Source organism: Amia ocellicauda, chromosome 4 (assembly GCF_036373705.1).
Source record: "Amia ocellicauda isolate fAmiCal2 chromosome 4, fAmiCal2.hap1, whole genome shotgun sequence".
Taxonomy (NCBI): Eukaryota; Metazoa; Chordata; class Actinopteri; order Amiiformes; family Amiidae; genus Amia; species Amia ocellicauda.
In genome coordinates, this window is record NC_089853.1 from 26,747,568 (window position 1) to 26,770,223 (window position 22,656).

Consider the following 22,656-nt stretch of genomic DNA (forward strand, 5'->3'; position numbering starts at 1 on the left):
TAAGAGAGTGCTCCTAATCTCAGCTCGTTACCTGTATAAAAGACACCTGGGAGCCAGAAATCTTGCTGATTGATAGGGGATCAAATACTTATTTCCCTCATTAACATGCAAATCAATTTATAACTTTTTTGAAATGCATTTTTCTGGATATTTTTGTTATTCTGTCTCTCACTGTTAAAATACACCTACCATTAAAATTAAAATATACACACACACACACACACACATATACACATTATTATATATTATATATATATATATATATATATAATGTATAAACCTTTCCTTACAAAAAATGGATTGAAGGCCAGTTTTGTAATTGCAGATCATCCTTTGCTAGATGGAGGCCTCCCCCAATTTCCCCCAGTTATTTTGGTGTATTTTCCAGGTTAGGGTTAGGTGGGATGCTGTGCTGTTGTATGTATTTTCTCCAAGTACAATATGCAAGCTGTCAGTTGAATTTGTAACAAGCTAAATCTGCTTTTCCGCTCCCCTCCCATTTCTTTATAGGTAAGAATGAAAAACATGAGACCACTTTAAGAAACATTTACCCTGGGAGTGATGGAAGCTGATCTAGCCTCTGATATGGTTTCTACTATACATTTATAAATTAAATTATTTTAATAAGATGTTTTCTCCCTTATTGTATTTTATAAAAAATGAAATTCACACTTTTGTATGTTTTTTTTAAACAATAAAAATCCTGATCTTTTGTAAAATTTAGTTATTTATGTATTTAATAGCTTTCAGGGGTCTACATATTTTACTGTATTACATAGTGGTTTAAGTGCCTCTTTTATTTGGTTTAATTCTGATATTACCCACTACACTTGGAACAGAGATGATGTAGATCAAATCCAAGTGGAAATATCTTGTGATGTACTGCTATAGAAAGACCTCCCTTCTCATCTTCCCATTATGTGTGGTCATCTTGGTAATTTTTAATTTGTATATCTATATAGAATGATCTATACAGCTGTGGAAAAAGCACCACTGCAAAATGATCAGTTTCTCTGGTTTTACTTTTTATAGGTATGTGTTTGGGTAAAATGAACACTTGTTTTATTCTATAAACTACTGACATTTCTCCCACATTCCATATAAAAATGGTAATTTAGAGCATCTATTTGCAGAAAATTGCAACTGGTCAAAATAACAAAGGTGCAGTGTTGTCAGACCTCAAATAATGCAAAGAAAATAAGTTCATATTCCTAAGTTAAAACATTAGTATTGTTTAAATATTCAGAAATCAATATTTGGTGGAATAACCCTGATTTTCAATCGCAGCTTTCATGCGTCTTGACATGCTCTCCATCAGTCTTTCACATTGATGTTGGGTGACTTTATGCCACTCCTGGTCCAAAAATGCAAGCAGCTCGGCTTTGTTTGATGGTTTGTGACCATCCATCGTCATCTTGATCACATTCCAGAGGCTTTCAATGGAGTTCAGGACTGAAGATTGGGCTGATCATGACCAGGTCTTGATCTGGTGGTCCTCCATCCACACCTTGATTTGACCTGGCTGTGTAGCATGGAACATTGTCCTGCTGGAAAAACCAATCCTCAGAGTTGGGGAACATTGCCAGAGCAGGAGGAAGCAAGTTGTTGAGTGACATTCGATTGAGTTGGCGGTCATCCCGGTCAGTGGAGAGTAGTTTTTACCCTCTGTCGGTCTGTAGCTTTGTTGTCCCCAATGTCTGCTGCTTGACCATGTTCTTATGAACTGCTGTCTTTGAAATTTTAAGGATGGAAGCAACCTGACACTCATCCCTCTGCCAGTAAAGCCAGAATTGAACCCTTCTTTTCCTCACTCAAAACTTTCCTTTTCAACTCTTTTGGCATGGTCAATAGTTATTTTTTGATTCCATTTACTTTTGAGGTACTACTAGCACTGTTTTTGCCACCCAGCTGATCCTATTGCAAGAGGATAGTGATGAACACAGCAGTGGTTTTTATACTTTTCCTCGTTAAATAAGATTTGGTTCAGGTGATCACCTAATCAGTAGCTCATTCAGTAGAATGAGGTGTGCCTGTGTTGGAATTCAACAGACACTGGAATGGAATGGCTGCCATACATGTAGAGATGCTGATTTAAGGAAAAATTGCAGTGGTCTCTTGCTGTATATTTAAATGTGTATGTATATGATGAGCTGGTATTAATGTTTTGTGTAAACTGTATAATGTTTTATATTAATGTTTGAAATACTAATATGTCTACAGAGCCAATTGTATTAATTGTCAAGCAAGCAAATGTTAGCAAGTTTTTAGGAGTGCTGATGCTGCAGAAGTCACTCCCAGCATTTGCTTCAAGGTTTCTGTGGCTTATTTTAAGGTTGGAGAGGTCACATCAGGGTTATTGATTAACAGTTGTTAAAGATGACCATGGGACCGGACCTCTCCCAGTATATCAAAGGAAGCCATCTGGTTTCCACATCCCACACCTTGCCCCTTGGACCACTTTTGATAGGTACTGACCACTGCAGACCGGGAACACCCTACAAGAGCTGCAGTTTTGGAGATGCTCTGACCCAGTCGTCTAGCCATCACAATTTGGCCCTTGTCAAAGTCGCTCAGATCCTTACGCTTGCCCATTTTTCCTGCTTCTAACACATCAACTTTGAGGACAAAATGTTCACTTGCTGCCTGATATATCCCACCCACTAACAGGTGCCATGATAATGAGATTATCAGTGTTATTCACTTCACCTGTCAGTGGTCATAATGTTATGGCTGATTGGTGTATATTCCTGCAGAAATGAGCATGCTGCCAAGCTGTGTGCCATTTGGGCTCCCCAGCAGGACTGCTTTTTGGTGGGCAGCATGCAGCAGCCAGATGGTGCACAACTTCTGGGATGAGAAGTGACTGGGCTTGGTTTGCTCTGTCATAATCTTCCACCCCAGCAGGAACATCTTAGTGGTGGTTAACTATAGTGGCTGCCTGCACATCTTCATGCATTTACTGAAAGTTGTTCCTGCCACAGAGCACAGCAGTCCCACATCTGTATCACTTTTTTTTTGGTGGTTATCTTTAATCTACAAGGACATTTTAGTTTTGTATCCTGGTGCTAGGAGGAGCACAGCTTGTACAGCAGGCCAACACTACACCTCCCAGAAGCCAGGGAAGGGTGAATCGCAGAGCACCTAACCAGTAGGACTCCCATGATCGGGGGAAACAGCCCCTTTGATCTACAGTGATCACTTGATTGTTTAACTCTCTATATCTTGTGTAATTAAGTACATTGGAAAGACATGGTCATTTTTTTTTTATATAAAAATACTGCAGATAGCGAGACAGAGACTACAGGGTTTAATAGTATAAAATTGTATTCATGTAATTCACAATTTGTTTTTGGAACATTTCTGCCAAACATATAGGTGTTTTAGTACATTAGATATTTTGCTGTGGATTATGGGATCAGTTCAAGTCCTTTTATGTGAGACATAACTAGCCAAATAATGCCTTATTTTTAGGACTTAAAATAAAATGTGTATATTTCAAAAGCATGACTTAATACACAAACATTAGAGGACACACTGGTTATATCTTTACCCCTTATATTAATTTGTTGCAAAATCTAAAAACAGAGCCACCCTGTCCCTCCCTGCAATGATAATGACTGTGAGTCTTCAGCACAGCCACTGGAGGGACTCAGACTACTGTCAGATAAAAAATATCCTTCACTTTAGTCAGAGTGAAGTGTTATCTTGTTTTATTTTATAAATGAAAAATGCAAGAGATAGTCAGTATTTTTATTTTTTATAAAAACATATATTTATTGTTTCATTAACATTGGTTAACTTGACCAACAATTAGTGGCAACACGCCAAAAGATATACATAAGCTATGAGAGCTCTTCTCCATGTTGTGGGTCTGTTATAATGTAAACCCCAAAGAAGCACACTTCAGTCTTATAGCTCCTTCTGGGTCGTGGTCAACAACAGTTATGCACCTTGACACATTGCACATTGACAAACTAGTGAATAACAGATGGAGAACTGTTAGTTTTACTAGTAGACTCCCCAGCCAAATTCCTAATCAGTAGTTGTTGACCTTTTTCCTGTTATAATGGAGGTGGGAAAAAAAATACTGTACAGATTCTTATGTGCAAAACTTCTCTCCCCAAGGTGCTGAAAAGCTCATGTACAAAGCTCACTGTCTATGTACTGAGCGCTCAAATATAAAGCATCAAATGTGACATGTTCAAAAGAAGAAATAGAAAAAAAGAAAATCTGATGCATTTTTGTATCCCAAAGGTTTTTTTTCTGGCTAAGAGCTCTCCCATATTAGCTCACAGCTTTAAAATACAAACAGCAAAGCTTGTTTAGAAATGGCACTAATGTGGTCTTCCCTGCCTTTTAGGCAGTCTTGTACATCTGGTACTAGTGATATATACTGTATATGTATTATCATACCTTCAAATATTGACTCTCCAACAATGGACAGCCCCAGTGCATTCCACACATGTGTGACTCCTCAGATATAGTAGTAACAGCAGTAGCCCAGGACCTCATTTTTAGACTCACCCATAGACCTGAATTTGAAATGTATTATTAGAAAAGATTAAATCAAGTACAAGAGAACTAAGTGAGGCTGGGTGTGAATGGTAGCTACTTGTTTTCAAGACTATCACCACATGATAACCCATATATTTTACATTTTAAAATTGACAAAAGTTCTGCTTATTTCGAGCACATTCCTGACCAAATTCAGTCCATCTCATACCAGCCAGTTGCAGCTCAGCCTTGTGAGGACACACTGAGATGAAAAGCTCAGTCTGATAGATCTGCATGCAGGAGGAGTCCATGGACAACCCTGGCTGTTACTAGTAGCCTTTTATCACCGCATGTGTCCTATCCAGCATCATCATTTTGCAGCGGTTGGCAATCTGTAGCACATTCTGCTCACTTTCTGTTTCTTTCTTTTTCTCTAAAACAAAATATAATATAGCCAAAACACTAAGTGTTAAATATTACCAAATAAGACACAATAACTTCCTAATGTTTGGAGAAATGCAGACATTCACAGAGTATTGATTTGCTCTTGGGTGGGTAAACACCCTTTGTGCACTAGAAGCCTCTAGTTAAGAAAGCAGTTTAGAAAACTTACAGGATGAACTACAAGTCTGGAGGATTGGTGTGGCCTTAAGTGGCTGGCTGCAGTAAGTAACACTAGTTGTAGGAGGTGCGGCTGAGTGGTAAGGGGTGACAAGACAGTGGTACACATCTAGTAACCCAAGGCCATCAGATCTAGTGGTTACAACACATTTGTGTTTTAAAATAGTCAATAATCTCATTACAATCAATGAGGTGAGTGATGGAACGGCTAACAGAAAGCTAATTGCTTATGTGCTTTCTGGGTACCTTATGCTCGAATACAAACAAAGTCAATTAACCCAAGATCTTGCATATTCATAATAGAACTGTAATGTATTCTATCCTGACCAACAAAGGAAAAACGGCAAATCTAGTTTCTGAAATACCTTTTTGTTTGTTTTTGCCGAGCAGCAACAAATTCCAAGCTTTATGTCCAAAAGGCTTGGTTACGAACTCCGTTGAGGAGTGGTTTTACTAGCTGTGCCAACTTCCTCAGTCCAAACCACCTAAAGATAGAAGAAATCAAAACCAGGCAGTCCCTGAAACACATGTCCTAAGTGGCCATTATCTGTGTATATTCATCCTGACACCTCGCTGCATTAAACAGACACCTTCCTGCGGTTTTCTCGAAAGTGACCCTGGCCCCACTTATCCTCCTCAAATGAGAGGCATGTGCGTGGCATTACATGTCAATATGTGCCAAAAGGAAGGAGGGGAAAAGAAAACACCAAAGTTGCATATAGTAATATAAAGTACATACAAGATCAATACTGTCATTTACAAAGTTAAAACATTTACAATAATTGCACATGTATCCAAATTAGGAGGAGTTGTACCCCATCCCCACTCACTCATTGGTACGAGCATCAGACGGAGGAGCTGTTCTGACCCAAAATAGACACCTGCTTTCAATCAAAACTTCCAAACTCTGTCGGTAATCTGATACCACCAAATCAAATTTCCAAACCTAAAAGGAGATCTAGGCCCACAGCATGCAAACCATTGTCATAGCAATTCATATAAGGCAATTCTCTTGATTTAATTTAGAGGAAAGATTGATGCGTAGTATTTGAGAAAGGCTTTACTGCCTTGTGGCTTTATTGTTTGTGTATACTATTATAATAAGGGCACTTCAGTTTTTCAATGCTAATTAAAACTCTTGTTTACCTGATGTCTGTTGATTGCCACTTTAAAATCAGGAGAAAGAAAAAATTTGAGGGTCAAACAACCAGATTTCATTTTTCAGTAATTATAGTGATAATTCAGCTTGAAAATAAAGGTGATCTTTGGTTATTTATCAATCTCTTCCTATTCTAGAGAAGAGTTAAACAAGGATGATGAAATAATTAAGTTAATCCTGCATTAATAGAAAATGTATGAATGCTGGTCTGGTAAGAACAAATTGATATATTAACAATATATATTAAAAATATAATTATGGGCAGGCAAGTAAAGATTACTTTACTTTAAACAAAGTGATGATAAAAGTTCTACATCCATCATTAGGTTATTATGATTATTTTAATACCGAACCACAGATCGGTACGTTTAAGATGTGCATAACGTAACCTTAATAAACACTATGGTTCACTATAGACAGGTCAAAATCCTTTCTGATGTCTCAGCATCTTAACCAGACTCAATTAAAATAATTAAACGGTGACACGCTTGTGGCATAATTCTTCTTGAATCTAATTCATACTTTTTAAGATTTCAATAATTTGTCCAGCCTACCGAGACAGATTACATGCAGGAACCATTGTACATTCATTCAGCTGATCGTATTTCTTCACCGGTGTGCATTTATTTCCTTTCAGAAAACATATCGATTTATGCAGCTTTTTTAAAGAAAATGTTTTGAGCTCTAGACATTCTGAATAGAAATCTTCAAATGCATAGCCTATTACTTGAATCTGCTTGAGAGGACATTTCTGGTCAGAACAGCTCAGCTCATGCCAAGCCCAAGGACAAACTGAACACTGGGGAAGAATGGGGAAACTATTAGTGAGATTATGTGCGCTGCCCTCCCAATTTAGACATTTATGATAATATGGATTAAGCCATAACCATTTCCCATTCCCCAAGTTCCCCATTTAAATGAAAGCTTTCATATGAAGTTACAGCTTTGCTTGTATTATGTTTTTTCTTTAAACATAGGTGTTGAATAGATGGAGGATTCTGGAACTAGTTAAGCTTTGTAAAGTGAAATACAATGGCCTGAAAAGGCAAGATTGTTCATGCCACAATACCAGAGAAATAATGAAGAGAAAAACTAATGGTAAACCAAAAACAGCGCAATAGAGTGAGGGCTGTATTCATGCAGGCTAATGGACTGCACATTTTAGTTGTGTTGTACAACCCCCCTTTTCTTTTTCAAGTTTAAATCGAAGTATGTGGTTCCCTGAGAGCTGCAGAGTCATCTTCTTTCTGTTCTGAACTAAGATCTTAATTACTTAATTGGGCTAATTATTTCCTCAATTGGACATTGAATATATTTTCAAGATCTCCAGAAGTAAATGCACTTGATTTTAACTGTACCTAAATAATCATTTTGAGGTCTGGAGAGAAGCATTAATTTGTCCAATGAATCAAATAATTACACCAGTTAAGTAACTGAAACCCCAGAGACTCTGTCGCTGTCTAGGATCTGGGTTTGAGACTTCTGTGAAGTATCATTTAGCAAATGTATTTTTCATTGGTTAAGGAAACTAAGTAATACTAGGGAATTACTCTTACTTTTTCAATACAGCCCAAAAAGCTATGCATTGAAAGAGAGATGAAGAAATGTGGTGGGTGATGTTTTTCCAGACAGTTTTCCCATTTTTATGAAGGAAAAAATAATTTTGGTGGCTTAGACCATTGGTAAAAGTAAAATCACTTGGGTCCACTGCAAAATGTCCTACTATGTCTAGAAGTTTGTTTGATTTGCATGGTCATTGTGTGAGGTGGGCAGCAGGAGTGTGAAGGCAGGGAACAAGTGACTGAGTTCAGTGATGTTGCTGCTGCTTTTGCTGCTGCAGGATCTTGACAACACGACTCAGAGAGTCTGTGGTGGCGAAGGCCAGGTACTGACAACACAGCCAGTCCTCCAGGCTCACACCACAGCCAGCATCTAGTGAACGCTCTGCAAACTTTATCATCATCAGTGTCCGTTTGAGGTCCAGCCAATTCTGTAAGGTTGCCTCTCTGTGGCCCGGCCCAGGACTGGCACTCAGAGACTGGAAGAGGTCCTCTCTCGGACCCCACAACAGACACTGCAGGCAGGCCCGTGCATCTGTGATCTGTATGCGCTCAGAGGGGTTGGCATTGAGCAGTAAGCTGGCCAGCTGCTGTAGGCCCTGGGAGTACAAGGAACGGGAGGGTAGCGGAGGCAAGTCTGCCCGGGTGTACTCTTTCTCCTTCAGCTCGGGGGTCTCCTCGAAGGGATTCGGCTGGTGAAGCATTTCGTAGATGAGAATCCCTGTCTGGAACTCATCACACTTCTTGTACTGTGTTGCCGTGATGATCTCTGGAGCCAGCCTGCACTGATCCTTCAAGACCTCAGGGTCCACCAGCTGGCTCTTCTGCTTGGCTTGGGAGAAGTTGCTGATTATAAGCCGGGCAGGGCAGGCTGAGTTGGCAGCAGAAGTGACCATGCCAACTCCACTGCTGCTGTTGTTATTGGGCTCCAGCACATCCAAGTTCCAGGGGTTTCCTGGTTGGCACTGCACTAGGAGCAGGTTCTCCAGCCGCAGATCACAGTGAGTCACATGGTAGGGCTTCATGTGCTCGAGGCCCGAGCAGAGCTGCAGCAGGAGGAGACAAACCTGACGTTCGTAGAGGTCTGGGTTCCTCTCGTGCCGTGACACCCCCTCCCTCACAAAGTCTGCCACGGTTTGGTAGGGCACCTCCCGGGTGATCACAACTACACGGCTGCGCAGTTTTCCACAGGTCCCAGTGCCACCTGGGTGTCCTGTGGCTTTTGAACTGTGGCTTGGATTCTTGGGCTCTGTTGGTTTTTCGATCTTCTTTTTGATCTTTGTGCCCTGCTCCTCTGCTTCTTTTTCATCCTCCTCCTCCTCCTCTTCCTCAGGAGTGCTAGGGTCTTCCCAGGGCAGGAGACGGACTGGCACATCAGCCAGGAAGTGGCCACAGTCCTGCTGGATGTTGAATTGTACAGCCAGGCTCTGTCTCACAGCCAGACTGTGGAAAAACTGCTGCTGCGTCTCCTTGACTTTGCTTTTGCAGATCTGTAAGTGAGAAGGTAAATTATGAGATCCCAGCTGTGCACAGAGGAAACTAGGCATATAAAGAGATCTATGGACATAAAGAAAACACAGATTCTTATATTAACAATTTTTTGATTTGTTGGCTTATCTTCAAATAAGCATAGGACTGCCAGGTTTGTTAACAGATTTGTTTTAATTTCTGGCATTAGTTTTGTGGTGCGTAAACATGGCACTAAACAAAGAGTTTCCTCTGAGGTTGGATTCTGTGATATTCAGCTTGAAATACAGAACTTGTATGTTTTTAAGTACTGAGTAAATGTACTGATTGATTGTCACTGCTTATGAAATATTGAATGACAATCCCATGCCATTTTTAGTTTGAATACCTGAGTGGACTGAAGGAGAGAGCAGTAATAACTTCAGTTAACATCTCATACAGAATAGCTGCTTTTCTTAGGAAAACCTATACATGTAAGAGGTACAATACTAACAAAACGTTTCCAGTCATGCTTATCAAATCCCTCAAGATAAAGTTCTACTTGTGATTTCTGACACTTCTTTCTTTTCATTTAGTCAATTCCATTTTTGCATGAAATACATATTTGGCATCTCTCAAACGGCCACCCTAATTGGCAGCATTGCATTGCATTGCATTGCATGCTCTACCACAGTAATAGACACTTAACTTCTCAAGACTGTGAGGGAGACCATTTTTAATGTACATTATTTTACTCATAAATTGGACAAAGTTGCAGGTCTAATGCTTATTAGAACCTTTGGAGTATATTTTAATTTTTCTACATCCACAATTACTAATGATGTATTTAACTGCCTACTGAAAGGAATAACACTGCAACATAATTTAGAATATAGAGTCTGTTTAGCGGAAATATACAACCTGATAAATATTTGCCAAATACTTAAAATGATGAATTCATCTTGAAGCTGAAGAGGCATCTTTTAAAAAAGAGTAATAATTACACACATTTCTGCCGTGATCTTGGTGAATCTGAATTACTGATATAACAGACTAAGCTAAAATTAGCCAGAATACTTAGTGCTTGAACATATTCTTAGCAAATAAATGCAGATGGGCTCCTGCTTCTGTCTACAGACTCTCTAATTGCACCTGCTCTGCTGCGACACAGGGTGGGGGGGGGGGGGGTTGGAAAAACATCTTGTTTTATTCCTTATTAAAAATATCACAAACAATCTATTCCTTTTGGAACAACTCATACCATGCATTTCTGATTTGTATTTGCTTGTGGTAGAACTGTGTGTGTGGACCTTTAAACTGAGAAAGTAAAGTACTTTCATGTACATTATCTAGGTGAGTGTAATGCATGATGTATTGCTGCTGCTATTTACCTGTGGGGCAAACTTGGCCTGCTTCTCTGTCTCTAACTTGGCAGGTTTTGTACATTATCAATGTTTTTGTTATAGATAACATAATAAAACAAAGGAAAGCTGACAGCTGGCTTCCAGGTGTGATAATATTTCTATAGATCTTCCCAATGAAAAATAGAAAATGTATTCTATCAAACCACAGTACAAATTTTAATTATAAGGTCTGAAAGACATAATGAGTTGATCTCCTTACGTTTAACTCAAAGAGAAAACAAAGAGCTTTCTTCACTGATGTAACTAGAATATATAGGCTTTGATGTGCTGCTAAGCTGTGTTTTCTGGATTTCAGATGTGGGTTTGTAAATAATGTAAGTTTTTCGCTGGCATTAGAAAATTAACCCAATGCCTGAGAGAACAGTCTTTCAGACCACTACTGAACTGAAAATGAGTAAGACATTATTTGTACTACTTTTGGTTAAAAGTCAGAAAAATGTATGTTGAATGTTTCTTTGTTTGGAAATGTTATACCTAACTTAATACACAAATGTACTGCATCAGTGAATTTTGCATTTGAGAAAAGCATGAAAAAGTAATGACTGCATAGATCTATGCATACTCTCCTTAATGAGTAGAGACCAACACTTAAAACCAAATGCTTTTCACATGTATTGTAAAACCCATTTAAATAAGCAAACTGATAAATAGAACTGGGCAGTACTCACCTTGATAGCATAGTTGACAAGGGGGTCCTTGGCATAGGAGGCCGTGTAGTACACAGCATCACCTGCCTCGCAACATGGCTTGCCAGTAGTCAGACGAAAATCTGACCAGCTGTCTGTGCCAAAGCGCAGCTGGTCCTTCTGTCCTGCCATGAAGCGGTCCTCACACTTGCTGGCCAGCTTGCGCAGTGTGTCTGTGTGCAGCCCCCGAATGCGGCCCACCACCTCCTCCCAGTTCTCCATGCCCTTGTACAGTGCCTGTCTCTGGGGTTTGGACACTCCTCCCCTGCCTGTCATCCTGCCCCGGACAGCCAGAGACTCCGCACTGCGGCAGCCTCTCCGGTCCCGGCCTGTAGCAGTGGTGTTGGATGAAGTCAGACAGGACAGGCTGTTGGCCGGCCTCCCCTTTCCAACAGCTGGTCTCTCCAACGAGTCTCCAGATTCCTGGTCTAGCAGCCGGGCATCGGAGCTCTGAGAGGAGCTCTGGCTTGCCGTCTCCCAGGTGGAGTCCAGGTCGTACAGGGGGTTTGCCACACTCAGATTCGTGCCCCCTGGTTTAGCCTCCCCTTTGGGTCTCAGGGAAGGAGCATCTTTACCCAATGCAGAGGGCTCCGTTTGGGCCCGTGTGATGGTTTTCTTCGGCAGTGGGGGGGGTGTTGCTTTGGAACCGTTGTCTGAACCTTCATGTTCTGCTGAAGCCAGAGTATCATCTGAGGCTTTTGGATTCCTGGGTTGCTTCAGTGGGATCATATTTGCCCGGGACTGGCCTGAAATGCAACAGGAGAAGATTGAGCAACTCAAAAAGGCTGGGGAGACATTTTTTTTTATTTTATTTATTTTTTTCCCCTGAAGCAGTCACAGTAAAGTACAGCAGTACTGGTCCCACAATACTCCAGTTATAAGCCCAGAGCCCTGACAGCAATGCCACACTGCCCATATTATATAAACTGCTGATTATAATAAATCTCTTACACAATGATATAGAAACATATAACTGATAGGTTGATGTTTGGCTTGATTTTCTCATCTTTATATTAAAAAATAATAATAATTTCTTAAACAAATGTGGAGGAAATTACTTAATTTTCACTGATCGACATTTTTCTTGCACCACCGGTTAAAACAAAAACTTGGGATTTGAGAATTGTTGCCCAACAACATTAATACACTTTGATAAATGTCTGTCATCTGACAGATAAACTGTTATCAGCTTTCATGAATGGTTAACCTTTGCACAGTACAGTTTATTATATGCATTGTTTATTCTTGTACTACTACTCTACAATAATTAAGTGAGAAGATTCGTTTCTAGAAGCCTTTTCTTCCATTGGATATAGAGAATGAATTAAAGGTATTTAAATGATGCAGTTCCTTTTCTTTTGTGGCTTCAGGACAAAAGAGCTTTTGGACACAGAAGATAAAAGTACAAAGAAGTTAACAAACAGTCAAACAGCCTGATACTAATGAATCCATAAAGACTTAATGTGTAATTTTTAAAAGCGGACATTGATATAGTAAATTTGCTCTGGTAATACAGCGATTTTGCCAAAACACAAAATTACTGTACACATTTAGGAAGCTTTACTGTGTGGATAAGGAGCAGTATATTTAGTAGTACAAACACTACTCACTGTGCAGAATGGATTTCTGTAGTGTGAAACTTCAAATGAGACCAGGAGAGTGATTTACTCTATTTATGTACACAGACAATTATATATAGAACAGAGAAAAGGGAGTTTAGGCATTATATTTACGTCATTAAAAACGCAGCACTGGAATCAAACCGTATCAGATTATAAAATCTCTGATTGAGTATTTCACAATGAAGTAATTAAACAGGAGACCTTTAAATTCTTATTTCTCTTTCACTAATGATATTCTAGTTTTCCTGATGGATTTTTTTTTATATATATACACACATATACATACACATACAAATCCTCAAAGGAAAATCACATGGCTCGTTATGTGTGGCTACTTTTGATATGTCTCCTGTTGATCTCTCGAACCCCACCTGAAAACAGGTCAGTACATCAAATTTAAAGAATTTGCTCCTATTAATTAGTAAGTAAGTAAGTAAGGGAGCAATTATCAAAAGGTTTGAAACGTTGAAAAGTTTTTAGACATAGAATACACACATTTGTATTACAGTTTCAATAAATTACTAAACCTTTTGGAGATTTATCTGTCTGTAATTTAAAATTAAACCTAATCTATACTTTAGCTGAGCTTGTATTATTTTGTGCTCCTTTAAATTAAGTGCTTTGCTTTAAGATATTCCTGTCATGAAACAGAAATAAAATAACATGAATTAACTGATTTCTTTCCATCGCCATTTTGATCAATTCAACTTGTGCTATGCTCAATAAACTTATCAGCAGTTGTTTAATATGACTTCCTATTGAAGCTAAAAGCTCTTTAAATAAAATATGTGAAATAATATTTTCAAATAGTGGAAATCATCCAAAAATAAGTGAATAAAAATAGATTTTAATGGCCTCTATTTTCTCTTTGGTATTATTCTTTGGAGTTGTATTCTCTTCTGTCCTATTGTAGTTTCCCTAATGTCACAACAATAAGCTCCGACAACAAAAACACAATCCATATAGCTTGCTTTGTAAACCTGGGGGGGATTACTTTGGGAAGGAACTTTCTTTTGTTTAAATAAGAGAGAATTTGTTCCTTAGCTGATGCTAATTAAGGAGAAAATGCAAGATGCCGAACATCTAAAAAAGCAAAAAGCGCGTTCTATTAAAAGGTGGCTTTGATCCTACACACATATTGCACTTTGTTGTTGTTTTATTGCTTTAATTCTAATTCCGGGGGGGGGGGGGGGGGGGGTAAGGATTACTGTGGTCAGTAGAAATTATGGAGGCATCACATTTCTTTGTGACCTGCTGTGCATAAGAAAACAAAAAACATGATGCACCCAATACACCCACATATATTTTAATGATTTGTTTATTCACAGCAGGTGTACTATATCACAGAAGTATAATCCTTCTGCTTCAAAACTGAAAAATGTAGACATTACATAGTAGAACATAATACATTTAATCACTAGAGCCAGGACCGAAAACTAGATGAAGACTAACAAAAAGTGGTCCAAACCATACTTGACAAAACAGGACAAAAACAAAAGTTAACAAGAGGTAGCAAAGTCATAAACGCTTTAATGTAAAACAACCTCACAGGAAAAATATAAGGAAAACCATTAAATTAAAATAAAAAATATTTATCTGGCGACATTTGCATATACATGTAAATATGATTTTAGTGTAATAAATCAAGAACCTATATTGTTACAATAAGGACAAATTTAGCATTTTAAATCAGGTTCTCTTGCAATGTACCTAATGACTCAGTGGAAAACTCCCTACAGAAAACTGAGCTCTTAGGTAAAGGTTAGTCTTCATTCTCCAATATGTATTCACATCATGCAACATATTTTGTTAAAATATTTCTGCTGTGGATACACAGCAAGTTCAGAGTCTTCACACAGCTGTGTTCACATTCTGTCAAGCAAACTAGTTATGTAATATGGTAAGACAGCTGTGGCAGAATTTGTTGTCTAACAGTTTTTTCAGTTTGAAGATTTTTTTATTTTATTTAATATGTTACTTTATCATTTGACATTATGAGACTGTTTGAAATTAAGGCATATTTCAGTTTAAATACATTTTTTGGTTTATGTATACTGGTTGGGCCAAGGTCCGAGTTGTAAACAACATTGTGCCAGTGACCCTTATTACCAAGTGTAAGAAGAGAAAGGAGAATGGACATCAATGATGCATACCAAAAACAAGAATAACCAAACCTTCCCCTTGACTCATGCACACATCCCCTTTGAGCCATGTCTGATGCAAAGTGCTTCTGCAATTTGCACCAGAACCAAGCTATTAAGCAGCTCAACACATGGAATGCTAGCATGAAATAGGTTTCTGGTTATCCTTACACTCAGTGGTGGAGGAACAGAAACTGTGCTTAAAGGACTTGTGTGTTTCCTCTGTGCATTTTCATGATTCAGTTGCATAATGCATAACTCCTTATACATTGTGTGTGAGAATTTGAAATGGACTCCACTCAGATGGTTTTTCTGTCATCATGACAATGTATTTCAGCACAAATGGTTTTCTGAAAGAACCTCCAGTGAGATGGCAAAGATGTGTACCACTGTAAACAAATGCCCAGCTTCCCACTGCTGAAATTCTAATGACACTGAAATATTTGCCAGCATATGTTACAACTTTCAGAAGTCTGTTGTTTTCTTTATAAAGATAATTGCTTGATATTAATCCAAGCAGATTGGTTTACTAAAAAAGCCTTCAATCAAATACAATAACCATTAAAAGGTATCAATCATAAATGTTAGAGAGATAAGCAAACAATGTAATGCTGCTTACATGATTATTTTATTTGACTTCATATTTTTCTTCTTACACAAAAAGGTTATACTGTCAATAATAATAGCCAACAGTCAAGGTAAAGGTGTAAATCCACTGTTCTAGCTATGTGTACTAGGATGGATTTCAGAAAGCAGCAATTGGTTAATGTTATAAATACTTTACATTTACCTTGCTTCAATCACAGGAAGGCTACTATCACTATCACTGAGAGTGCAATGTAATAAACAAAACTGAAATACATTCTCTTTATATATATATATATATATATATATATATATATATATATATATATATATATATATATATATATATAAAAAAAAAAACATTCTAACAAGCAGGGAGAGAGAGCACTTTCTCAAAGTGCACCAGGGGGCTGACAGGTAAATTGTGGTTATTCCTCGACTGCAACAGTATCTAACATGTTATGCAGTGGTGTCTGCATAGAGAGCTCAGACCGGCAGCCTCAAACCTCAAATAAACCAACACCAAGGAGATGAATGTGGAAAAAATACAGAGTGAGAGAGAGTCAGCTCCTACCTTTGATGTTACTTCTTCCAGTTTTTCAGGGATAGAGCAGAATGAACCAGCAGCATTTTATTTCTTTCTACTGGATTTTTTGCTGCGACATTTGCACACAGGCAAGATGCCCTGCACTAGTACTTCTGCATTCCTTTAGAGTGAGGCTCTGCGCTTCGCTACCAACAGCTCTGGGGGGAAGGAATCGATGCGTTTTCACTTCAAAGACGCATAGCCAGAAATGGCAAACCAATGGGAGTTTAACCCTGAAGAGGGTGGAGACAATTACAGTACCAACCAAAACCTAATTTTTCTTACACCTCCAGTAACCCAGAAGTTGAAGTTTCTAGAAAGCCAGTGAAGATTATGAGCTATTGCACCCAGCGGAAGGCACCAAGTGAAAAACACAAAATCCATGTTCTTGTAGAAATGAATACAACTGCCTAACATCAACAATCCTCTACATAATAGTTACGTTAATTGGTAAAAGTGTTTTAATAGAGTCCTGGATTCTCTCCCCACCCCCAACAAACACACAGTCATTTGCATGACAACACATGGACTGAAAGCGAACCGTTGATAAGCAAATTCGTTGTAAATAATACACCTTCAATTTAATCCTCAGATGACCTAGGAAACTGAGGGATCAGCAACCTGCAAATCAGATGCAATTTCTACAGTTAAACTTCATAAATAAAGTTTCTCTGGGCATAAAATCTCAAAATGCTTTCCACGTGTAAGAATGACTATGAAGAAACAAACAAGAACAATAATTAAATAATTCAAATTTACAATAAACTCTTAAATAAAGGACGGGACTACTTTTCTCATAGAAAGATTCATATGTTCTACACATTCCCTTCTTCAATCTTACAGATCCAGTAGGTGATTATTCTCAAATACCTGTTATGTAAGCAAAGAACTTAAGCAAACACTTGCTTCAAAGATTGCCTATGGGAAAAAAATATGTTGGGAATCTTATCAATGCGACGCCATACTGCGTTCATAAAATCTAGATGCCATAGCAATTTGCTTCCCTGGTAAACTTCCAGATAATAATTTTGATTAACCTTTCATATTTGTGTTATAATGGTAAATATTAGTCCATTTGAAAAAATAGATTTAAACAGGAAAATTAAGCTATAGGCCTATATTTTACATTTTTCAAATGCCTTACTTTCTGTAATAAATTAATTAGATAGGCAGTTTGCCCATAGCTTGCCTGCAGGACAAATGAGGCCCACAAACTGTTCCAGCCTGAGGATACTGTGTCAGAGTATGTTATCTTGCACATAACAAAAACACAGAAAGGCGATGTCCCAACCAGTAGCCACAAAACAAGACAAAACATTACTCTTAAACTAATGAGGAGGGAATGCAAATCAGAAGCAGTGAAAATCATGGTAAAAGGATACAGAAAAAAATGGATACCCAGCAGAACAGCCTTACATTAATCCAATCCAAAGTTTACAAGTACAGTGTTTTGAAAATAAATTAAATAGATGGCAGAAGCTGGAATTAAAATATGCCTGTAAAGAACTTAACTCAGTATACATATATTCCAGTCAGTGTTTAATTTGTTCCAGTGATTAATGTTGACTTCATTTGAAGTTATACAGGCAAATTTAATTCAATTAATAAACTCACACAACTCCATAGGAATTCATTAGGTCAATCATGAAAAATTGGGTGGTTACTTAATATATCATGTACATCGATTTTAATCTTTCCAAGTACCTTAATGGTTTTAGTGAAATATTATTATTAATTCTCCTATATCCTGGCCAATCCAGTGGAAAAGAATACCTTGCTTGGACTACCTTTGGCAAAAGCAGGAAAAAGCACCAGATTCTCTCTCTCTCCAATTCAAATAGTAGAAATGGTCGAAGAAATAAGAAAGGTAGGCTATACTCATGAGAATAAATGAAAGATTAACACCTCTTAGACCTCTTGGCTCATTTTTAGTTTTTCCTTACATGTACATTCAAAAAGTAAGTGATCACATTTCCTCTTGATTCCTTAAAATCAATAAAACATTATAAGTTTCACGCACAGCACGGAGCTGCAGTGAATCACTTAATACTTTCCATGAAAGAGCTTTCATCTTTCAAAAAGACGCGATGTACTGACACAAAAGACGAAACATAATTCTATTATACTGAATACACATTTATGTTTTACAAACTGAATCTGACAAAGACAGCTTTTGTTTTCCTCACTGAACTAGTAAATGTTGGGTTACCATTTACTTGATTAATCATCTTTGATCCATCACATAAATGGTAACCCAACATTTACTCTAACATTTAATCAGTTTTGACTAATCAACTTTGAGATGAGACAGATCTATTATTCAGCTTTAAATGTATAATGCTGCTAAAGTGCAAATTATTTAGTGAAAATTCTGCATTGATTGGATATGAAAGCATGAACTGAAACAGCAGTTTAAAAAACCTTTAAAAACCAAACATCCAACTGGTATAAAAATGAGGGTGGAGGGGCTGGTGCATTATCAAACTTTGTAACTGTATGACCATTTATTGATAAATGCATATCTGTTTATACATGCTAATATTAACAAAAGGTTACAGTGCATAATCTCAAACTGTCAGATTTGCTCTAAACCACGGTTGGCAGGGTGCTGCTCTTACCCAGGTTGCTGTAGGTGGCGCTGCAGGTGCTAGAAGCAGGCGAGTCACTGCCCTCTTCGTCCCGCTCCTCCAGGCTCCCTGTGCCCTCACTGACAGAGGGCGGTGTAAAGGCAGTGCTCACTGGCTCGTCTCTTGGGGGCAACTCAAGCTTGGTAGGGAGTGGGGTGGCAGCCGGCATCTCACTCCCACTTCCCTCTCCTGGCACATGGCTGTAAAACATGGGCATTGCAATGTTATGACCTGCAACTGCTGGTACATGTTTAGTGGGGAAAAAAATCCATTGTGCTATTTGGGAATTGTTATCTGCAAATGTTATGTGTTGTGTAATATTACCCAAGTTATTATAAATGTAGGCCACGCTGAAACAAACATCTTCAGAGAAAATACATCTTGTTGTCTGAAGTCAGATGAGCACAGTGCTTCGAAGTCAACATATAGAGTATTTTGAATTTTATGTCGTATAAAGTTGACTGCAGTCGTCAAAGGAAGAGACATATAGTTTTTTTTATAATACTAAACAAGTAATTGTGTTCCTTTTACACACTTCTGTACAAAATGCAAAAACCCATAACAATAAAGTTTTCATGTAAGGGACTGTTTCAGCAATTTTATAGCATTGAAAAATAAAGCTTCACACTAATGGTACTCACCCATAACAGCCCATGAGATTTATTAAAACTAATTATAGAGCCTGGTGTGAGATTTTTATGTTTATATTTCATACTTCAGATTAAATATTTTTTAGACTGAAATGAGAAACATCCTACCGCTTCTCTGCCTCAAAGCGTATACATATTTGTCTAGTTATGCTTATTTTTTAATGAACAAATTAAAATTGTAGGACATTTCATTTGAAAAAAACATGTATGGTGATTAATAACAAAGGTTCAACACATTATACACAAAAAGGATTTGTGCATTCCCCTTGAGGTGTTTTATTGATGCTATGCATGAAATCTTGACTATAGTTACTAGCTTAGCTAATATAAGCAAGCTGTCACTGCCATGAAACTGAGACAGAATTGCTGTCTTTGTATCTTGTTTGTTTGTGTGTTTGTGTGTGTGTGTGTGATTAAACAAACAAAAAATATTTGGTTCTATATAACTGATTTTATTTAGAAAAAAAAATAAAAGAGTAAACAGGCCCTGAGACTGCCTGAGTTTGCCTTAATTTCTGACTGTACAATTGAATTGGCCAATCAGCAGGCATCAGCATCATTGAGCATATGGGGACTATCCACAAAGGACCCCTGTAAAAACACTCCAGTAAACCTAATACAGATTGTATGGACAGACAACAATACTACGGTCCAGGACTACATGTCTACACTATGTGAAAATGTATTGGAAATGGAACAGGAAGACACTGCCAACCCTACACATTTTCCCAGAGCTGTATATGGTTCCAGTGGTTACAATAAATACGTATTTTTCTCGAATCCCCTTAATCTGTTTAATAAAACTCTGTGTAAATAAATTCTAAAAGCTAAACCTAATCAAATACATCCTGTCATTCACTGCCAGGGAGTCATATTTGTTTTACAAAAATCCCCCTATTTTCAATGCGATGAGTTTTCATGGATAACATATTAGCAATTGCCTGAGTGATAAAATAAGACATGCTGGCTGCTACAATTTAATAACTTATTAACTCAATGACACCCAACATGTCCAGAAGGCTTCTATCAGACACCGAAATCAAAGGCCAAATCTAAATTAGCTGGCATAATGTAACACGATTTCTGACAAAGTGAGTATGGATTTATGGTTTCATTGATTCCTTTACTGTACTGGAAAAAAATTGAGGTGTACATCTCTACTCTATATGGAATATTTGAGGTGTTCTTTGTGCATTTTGGCTGTGTAAATTCAAATGCAATTCTACAACTATTGATTTTCACAAACTCTGTTCATGTTAAAACAGCCTAAGAAGGTTAAAGTGAGGAAAAGGCAGCATACAATAAATATCTTTTTTGTGTGTTAGTTACCACTGTAATAACTTGGAGTGCCGAAGCAATATTTACATTGCTGTCTGCCAACAAACTTGCTGTACTAATTAATACGAGACAAAGGCAAAGAGTGAGTACTACTAAAGGAAGGAATTACATTAGAGAAGATGAGGTCCTTTGGGAAGCTGGATATGTATTGGCACTGTTCCCAGATTAAAACATGTAAAAGCAGGTAATTCTCCAGGAGCACTCATTTAAAAATATCTTTAAATGAGGCATAAATGTGATTTTACACTATGTGAAAATGTACTGCATGGCAAATACGTTCTAATCTATTATGGATAAGTCTGGTCTTCTCAGTTCATTCTGCATGTTAATAAATCACAATGTATATTTCAATATTGTGGCAAATTTACTTTAAAACACAAGACCTTACACAGGTGAATTGTGCCAACACTCATTCTGAGTGTGCTGTGCTGCTGGGAGCCCTTTTATTGGTATTTTCTACGATTGTTTTTGGATTTGTTTTGTGAGTTCTCAATACTAAGAACCACAGAAAGAGTAAAGATGAAGCAAATACATTTTGTACAATACTGCACATATGTTTATGGGAAGCATTATACCCTCACAGGAAAGCAGCCAGACAGCTAAATTTGCTTAAGACTCCACTTTCACAAGGCGTTGCCTAATCTGGATTAAACCAGTTTACAGATAACAGTATCATAGGAACTCCTTGTTCAATGCAGCTGTCTTTTCCATAGGTATCCTAACCTTGATTTTAAATGGCAAGTAATACACTATGTGCTTGAAAATAAACCTTCTACAAGTTAATGACCTTTTCTCTGCAACACAAAACAAATCAAAACAAAACCAAAAACAGCTGACTATCACAATGCAGTTGTTAATTTGACTGTAGATAATATCACTTTTTTCCTGTAAGACACCTGCTCTACATTCTACTTCAGACAGAGCTGTTGTCTTCCTGGTTGGGTCGAATTCTCACAAGCATAGGAAGTGACACTCCCCACAAGTGACACAGAACTGTTTTTCAGAAGTTTGCGCAAAGCTCATTAATAATTAGCTGCAGGGAATAGGTTTGTAGGATACTAAATGGTGATAATGCACTCCAATTCAATTGATTGTAGCCTACCTCACAGCACATATGTTGGTGTTCCAGTTGATATATATGTTGTCCAAGACACAATTTAAAGATTTAAAGAAGTTTAAATGTTAAGATTTTGTTTAACCATTGGTAAGTAACATGAGAAAACAGATATAAGTAAAAATCAATCTAAATCTGAAATGTGTCAATATGCAACCATGGAAATAGTGTAAAAACAAACATGAAAAAATAATGAAAGTAAAGATCCAGGGAACATAATGTGGTCCTGATTGAATAAAATATCTTACAAACATTGGATATTAGTGGATATAATCAATTGACACATTTAGTTTTTGTTACTAATTACCTGTATATGTCCCCTCTTTTATTTCCTATATTATCTGTATCAAATAATGTTTAACCATAATCATCATCATCATCATCATCATCATCATCATGTAAAAGTTCCCGTTAAAAAACAACCAAGTGGAGCCTGAAAACTTACTAAACTCTATGATTGAATTTCAGTGTCAGGAACCAACTTGTTCAAATATCTCCAACAGCGTTCAAAGCTTTCTAAAGCATAACTGTTGTGCAAACACACTGGCACTGTAAATAGCCAACTCCCCTTTAATACAACAAGACAAGGCCAGAAATAAGGAAA

At 37.7% G+C, this 22,656-nt stretch overlaps 2 protein-coding genes across 10 annotated transcripts in view; one reads left to right on the forward strand and one right to left on the reverse strand.

Annotated features, from left to right (window-relative positions):
- Window positions 1-669, forward strand: part of LOC136748880 (serine-rich adhesin for platelets) — a 16,902-nt gene extending 16,233 nt beyond the window's left edge. The window contains exon 16 of the mRNA XM_066702906.1: window positions 511-669. Within this exon, the coding sequence (XP_066559003.1) occupies window positions 511-540 (30 nt within the window). The 3' untranslated portion in view covers window positions 541-669. The remainder of the gene's footprint in view (window positions 1-510) is intronic.
- A 3,078-nt stretch (window positions 670-3,747) lies between these two features.
- Window positions 3,748-22,656, reverse strand: part of peak1 (pseudopodium-enriched atypical kinase 1) — a 123,411-nt gene continuing 104,502 nt past the window's right edge. For all 9 annotated transcript variants that reach the window (XM_066701682.1, XM_066701677.1, XM_066701683.1 and 6 more), the window contains 3 exons: window positions 18,942-19,150; window positions 11,372-12,135; window positions 3,748-9,323 (listed from right to left, as the gene is read on the reverse strand). In XM_066701682.1, the coding sequence (XP_066557779.1) occupies window positions 8,082-9,323; window positions 11,372-12,135; window positions 18,942-19,150 (2,215 nt within the window). In that variant the 3' untranslated portion in view covers window positions 3,748-8,081. The remainder of the gene's footprint in view (window positions 9,324-11,371; window positions 12,136-18,941; window positions 19,151-22,656) is intronic.